At 35.5% G+C, this 5798-nt stretch overlaps 2 protein-coding genes across 2 annotated transcripts; one reads left to right on the top strand and one right to left on the bottom strand.

Moving 5' to 3' along the window:
- The first annotated feature begins 35 nt into the window (after positions 1–35).
- On the top strand, positions 36–1541 carry LOC140988912 (interactor of constitutive active ROPs 4-like). Its single transcript, XM_073458001.1, has 2 exons — positions 36–188; positions 270–1541. The coding sequence occupies exons 1-2, from the start codon at positions 172–174 to the stop codon at positions 1375–1377; spliced, it is 1125 nt and encodes a 374-aa protein (XP_073314102.1). The 5' UTR covers positions 36–171; the 3' UTR covers positions 1378–1541.
- A 1538-nt stretch (positions 1542–3079) lies between these two features.
- Positions 3080–5083, bottom strand: LOC140987455 (gibberellin 2-beta-dioxygenase 1-like). Its single transcript, XM_073455966.1, has 3 exons — positions 4499–5083; positions 4038–4389; positions 3080–3469 (listed from the first exon to the last, which is right to left on the bottom strand). The coding sequence occupies exons 1-3, from the start codon at positions 4891–4893 to the stop codon at positions 3218–3220; spliced, it is 999 nt and encodes a 332-aa protein (XP_073312067.1). The 5' UTR covers positions 4894–5083; the 3' UTR covers positions 3080–3217.
- Between the last annotated feature and the right edge of the window lie 715 nt (positions 5084–5798).

Raw genomic sequence — 5798 nt, 5'->3', positions numbered from 1 at the left:
TTTTTTTTTTTTTTTTTTTTTTTTTTTGAGATTTAGTGTTAGCAGTAATTTTTATTGAAATGTTTTCCATCTCTTGTTGAAATCCTTTCTCATATTATATTTCCAATTATGCAGATCAAACATTAAGTTCTGCTTCTGTTAAAAATCATTTGCCTTTAAACTTGATCAAAAATGCCAAGAACAACAAGGTAGTTCTCATAACCATAGGAATATCCTTATTCCTCCATTTGGTGTCATTCCATTGACTTGATCTAGATTCATGAGAACAGGTTAACAGAAGTGCCTCAAAAGCAAAATCCCCGAGGTCCCCCTCATCTCAGGACATCGAACTCTGCTTCTGATCTACAACACCATCGTGTTAGAACTGAACGGAGCCCAAAAATGGCAGAGGGTCGTTCTCCTCGTGGTGCCCAGTCTGATCCGGTGAATAAAAAGAAGCTTGGGACGCGTATTGCTGATTTAGAATCTCAACTTGGACAAGCACAAGATGAGCTCAAAAGTCTTAAAGACCAATTAGTGTCAGCTCAGACTACCAAAAAAGTGGCTCAAGAACAGCTTGACAAGAAAGCAAAGAAACAACAAAACGGCCCAGAGTCTATCCAAATCCAAGAGAAGCACTCGACTTCAATGAAAACCGAAGAAATGGACATGAAAAACAGCAGCGTCGCAGAGATTGGATCGTCTGATGAAGTAGAGAACGAAACTGATGTTTTTGAAGTTCCTATGGAAACTAAGACACAAGTCGTATCTAAATCTGATGATTTGTCGTCTGAAATGCCGGTGGTAACAGAGCCAGAGAATTCCACTTTTGATGAGTTGGGACCAAAGAATGATGAGATAAACTTGTTGAAAACCAAGCTAGATGAAAAAGACAAAGAAGTGGATGTTTTTCGACAAGAAAATCAGAGCTTAAAGAACGAGCTTAATGAGAAATCACTTAAGATGTCATCAGATCAATCTCGGATAGAGGAGCTGATTATGAAGTTAAATGAACTGGATCAAGAACTTGAAAATACTAAAAACAATGCATTCCAGATCAACGAGAAGCTAATAGCTACCGAAAAGGCCAAGGAAGAGTTAGAAAATGAGATGAAGAGGCTTCGGGTGCAAACCGAGCAATGGAGAAAAGCAGCTGATGCAGCAGCCTCAGTTCTAGCAGGGGGAGTAGAGATGAATGGAAGAAGGATATCTGAGAGGTGTGGATCCATGGATAATCATTATAGAGGCACGTATGAACCGGTTGGTGTGTATCCCGGTTACGTTGATTCCCCTCGACCAATGGACGATGAAAGTGACGATGCTTTTGAAGGCGGAAAAAGAAAGGGTTCAGGTATTAGAATGTTTGGGGACCTGTGGAAAAAGAAGAGCCAGAAGTAGAACCTTAAATTTTCTTTTGTTGGTGATGTGTTTATGTGTTATTATGTTCAGGCTTAGAGAATATGGTTACTTGCCATATTATTTGCCATCAGTATTTGTACTTTAATTACTCCGACGCTCTTGTGATTGATTATTATCGATAAAAGACGGAGTTCTAAACTAAAGATTATCGAAGTAGGGCGAGCTCCTGTGCCTTAAACAAATTATCATAGCTTGTATGGGTACTCATTATGCTTGTTTGTGTTCACATTCAGTCTGCTGACAATCTTTTAAGGTATGGTTCTGGACAATAAATCACGTGGGATTATGTTTGCGAACATATATTGTTTGAGCGAAAACTTTCATCGATTAATCGTGGGAGCATATAGACGAAATGACCCTAATTTTACATAAATCAAAAGAGACGACAAGGATATTTATGAAAATTTTTGAAATTTAAAAGCAATATATGGAAAAATACATTTTCCATTAATGTGCAATGCTCATGTGATATTTGAGTCTATTCAAATCCTTACTATCCTAGGAAACTTGTTCTTCCTAGCTATGTCCTTTAATGGAGCCAATATCCATGACCTCTGGAGTTGATATCTTCTAAAGACCAAATAAATTCCACTGTCAAGATTCATTCCAACAGCTCTCCATATCTCAATCAACTTTGAATTTCTTTAATTCACCACCATTTTGTTGTTCAGTTGGCAAACCAATCTGCAATCCAAATATCACTTTGCAGTCAGCAGAAGTCAGTTTGTTGACATTATTCCCTGCTCAGAAGCATACAAATGGCTTGGTAACATAGCGATGATCGATGCTCCTTATTTCTTGAAATAAAGAAGCATCAAATATCTGTGTTCAGCTGGGAAGCATAAATAGTTGTTATGTTCAAACAACAAAATACAGCACAAAAAAGTACATCAGCAATTATACACCAGTCGTTTGATAATAACAAAAAAAAAAATTATTTAGCTTTTTTAAACACAATTAACAATTTTTTTTACACGGTGACTTGAAAACCATAGATGTGAAGGAATCTTCCAAGATTCATTGAATAGACGGGCATAGATTTTAGGGCTGGAACTTGGATCGTCAAGTAATTTCATTTCGACCTTTGAAGGGAGTAATTGTGTGTGCGCACATATAATTAGTTAAATTCACATGCAAATACAAGTCCAATTATTGAAGATAACTTTGGTCTTTGGGGGAAAAAAAAAAAACCTTTTTCTTTGAATTTGGTCTTAGTTTTACTATTTGACTATAACTGACGTTGAAAAAAAAAAAAGAACAACTTCATTGGTTACTACTGCTGGTCTATTTTCATTGAACGATGTAGATGTAAAATCTTGCCAACCAATAGAAAATTTTGGGATCCAAGAAACTGAAAGGAGACTAGGAGTTGAAGATGATTGATCAAGGGCTGCCAAGAATTTGACTATAAAATCACTTTCTTGATATTTAAATAAAAACCCATAAAAACGATCATATTGATCAAGTGATGTAATGAACATGCCAGAGAACATCTAACCCAATTCAATTCTTTGACAAATCACGATTCTCGAAAAGTGCTTGCCTAAGTTTGATGTATTCGGAATTCGTGATAACAACTCCATCGCCAATGATCGAATTACTTGAAATATGATAGATATTTATTATAAAAAAAAGTGAAAAAAAGAAAAAGAAAAAAATAATAAATAAGGGTAAATTATGTATACATAAACAAGTTGATTGATGAACAAACAAGTTACATGATGTGTGGAGGAGGAAAGACAGGCAAGCAAGCAAAAGAAAACACAAACTTTGCCATCTATGGAAAATTTTGAATCAGACTGTACCAAATCCCTAAATGTCATGAGGCTACATTAATTTTCTCGAAGAGGCCCAATCTATTATCAGCCAATCTTGACTTGTAAGCAGATTTTTTGTACTCAAACCATGTAAATTCCTTGTACAAACTGTCTTCTCCTTTCATTAGTGAAGGCAATGGAGCTATCTTCTCACTTAATGGTGGGCCTCCGAAGTATATCATTGAAAGTCTTGATTTTGAGCTATTGGCCACAACTCTATGCCTTACACTCTTGAACCTCCCATTAGTCATAACCTGCCCAGATACACAAAAGATATTTCATTATAAACTTTCCTTTTATTGATGTGATTGATTGATGGGAAATGAGACATAATTTCATCTCAAAAGAGTAACTTGTGTCACAAAGACTGACGCTATTTTCCTAAAATAATCCGTGTTCGGATAAATTAAATAACTATCAGTTTTTAACCAATAATCATTCTTCCCATTTTCAAATATTCTAATTCCACCTTAATTTTATTGCCCTTCATTTTCATGTTTCTAGAACTATAGATGGTGACTTGAAAAACATAGATGTAAAGGAATCTTTCAAGATTCATTCGATGATGACAGGTACAAGCATGAAACGTGGGCATGACACAAGAATGATGTCATAGACACGAGGGGTCAATACCATTTTCGGCACATTTTTTTTTATCTATACCTTACCGACCTCTCTTTCAATAATCATCATATCACACGCGTTATGCATATATTTGGAAATTGATAATAAATTTATTTCTTTGATATGATTTCCTACGATATTGAGTCTATACGATATAATTTGAATGAGTATATGCATGTGTGCAAGGGGTGGTGGTACCTGCAATGAATCGCCAACATTAATGAAGAAAGAGTTGTGATCAGGCGGGATGGAAATCCAATTCCCATCTTTCAAACAGATTTGAAGGCCACTGGTGTTATTGGATCTAAGAACAGATATGACTTGCGGGTCAGTGTGTTCTCCAAATCCTATCAAATCCCCGGCGCCATTGGATTCTTCCAAATCTGGGCATGGAGGGTAGTGATTCACTCGGAAAACAGAGTCACTCTGTTCATCCATCAGAAGTTTACTGAACACGTTTCTTGGTTGGATCTTTAGTCCATCTGCTAGCATTTCAAGAATCTCAAACGCCATTTTCTTCACCGCCGATACATAAACTTTCAGAACACGACTGCAAAAGATTACAGAGAATGTCAGGAACGGGGGAAAAACAGAGCTAAAATAAGAAAAAATAAACCTTTACTTTCTCAGTTTCTTGACTGGATTTGTAAAACACAGACCTGAAATTTTCCGCTGCTTCACCGAAAAGGGATGCAAATTTATGGTAATCGGCTTCGGTATTTGAATTCAAAAGCATGTACTCGAGCCAACCGACATCTCCATTATGGCCAATCTTTTTATTGCCATAGCCGAAAGGGTTAGGGGGGCCAGCTTTCTGCTTATCAGACGGAGGCAAAGAAAAGAATTTAAGAGCTTCCGTTTCCAAATCTCTCATGTATTCAAAAGGGACACCATGATTGATTACTTTGAAGAATCCGAACTCTTCGCAGGCCTTAACTAGATGCGTTTTCGAGTCGGGCTTGGAGAGGTCTACCAGTGGCACACCAGGTAAAAATGTGGAGCAGTCATTGGCTATGGACAACTGTTCGATAGCGGGTTTTGAGAGAACCACCATTGATTTTTATGGGAACTGAAAATGAGGAAATGGAGACGCAGAGGTATGGAGATTTATGGAAGATTCGGACAGCTGAGTTAAGGTTTATAACCACGATGGAACGGGATGGAGTGTCGCTTGGCTATTTATAGAGGGTTTTGGAGAGAGACGATAATGGGAAAGGTAAGATTTTGTGAACACAAAAGTCGCACTTGACATTATGAACCAGTAGAATTTTGTGAAAGGGAAATCCTTTTTGAATATTGAATTCTTTTTGAATATTGAATTCAGTCATACGTGATTAATAAAATAATTTGACAGTGACATGAATAATTATGTTCCATATACGAAAGCAATATTCACACAAAATTAACGTTGTTTTCGTGTTACAAGTTCTAATTCTTGGAGAAAATGACATAATATCATAATCAAAATCAACAAATCCCAAATTCCCACGCGCAATTCTTTTATATATACTATTTATAAAAAATTTGCCGTACAAAAAAAAAAACACCAACATTTTGTTTTCGAATAGCCCTTGTATCAACATTTTTTTTCTAAAATTATAATTGCAAATAATTTTCAATATATAATATTTCTCAAATTGTAATATGACTGTATCACTAGATAATTTATTAAGCTTGTCTCAATCACTTTTTCTTCTACTCAATTTCTTGTCGAATATCTAATGAATACACGAATATTTTTATTATGCTTGTTTTACGTATTAATTTATGGCTTTTACGTGTTGAAGTCTAAAATTACTATAAACTCATGACGTATCTATGTTTAGTTATTTCGCAGTTGATAATGTTAATTAGTAGTTTGGATGATTGAAACCTTAAATTCCATTAAGATTTTATTCTCGAAATCTGATTTAATTTTAATTTTAATTTTAGAAAATTATGATTGAAAAGAAAGATTAT

This window comes from Primulina huaijiensis, chromosome 11 (assembly GCF_012295235.1).
Source record: "Primulina huaijiensis isolate GDHJ02 chromosome 11, ASM1229523v2, whole genome shotgun sequence".
In the NCBI taxonomy this organism is placed as follows: Eukaryota; Viridiplantae; Streptophyta; class Magnoliopsida; order Lamiales; family Gesneriaceae; genus Primulina; species Primulina huaijiensis.
The sequence above is the reverse complement of the archived record's forward strand: the minus strand, read 5'-3'. Positions and strand labels throughout refer to the sequence as shown.

Excerpts from the sequence above, each read along its gene's own strand:
- LOC140987455 (XM_073455966.1), bottom strand. The coding sequence starts at position 4,893 with ATGGTGGTTCTCTCAAAACCCGCTATCGAACAGTTGTCCATAGCCAAT. Across the intron at positions 4,390-4,498 it reads GAAGCAGCGGAAAATTTCAG|TCGTGTTCTGAAAGTTTATG; the intron begins GTCTGTGTTTTA and ends AATCTTTTGCAG. Across the intron at positions 3,470-4,037 it reads ATGTTGGCGATTCATTGCAG|GTTATGACTAATGGGAGGTT; the intron begins GTACCACCACCC and ends GTATCTGGGCAG.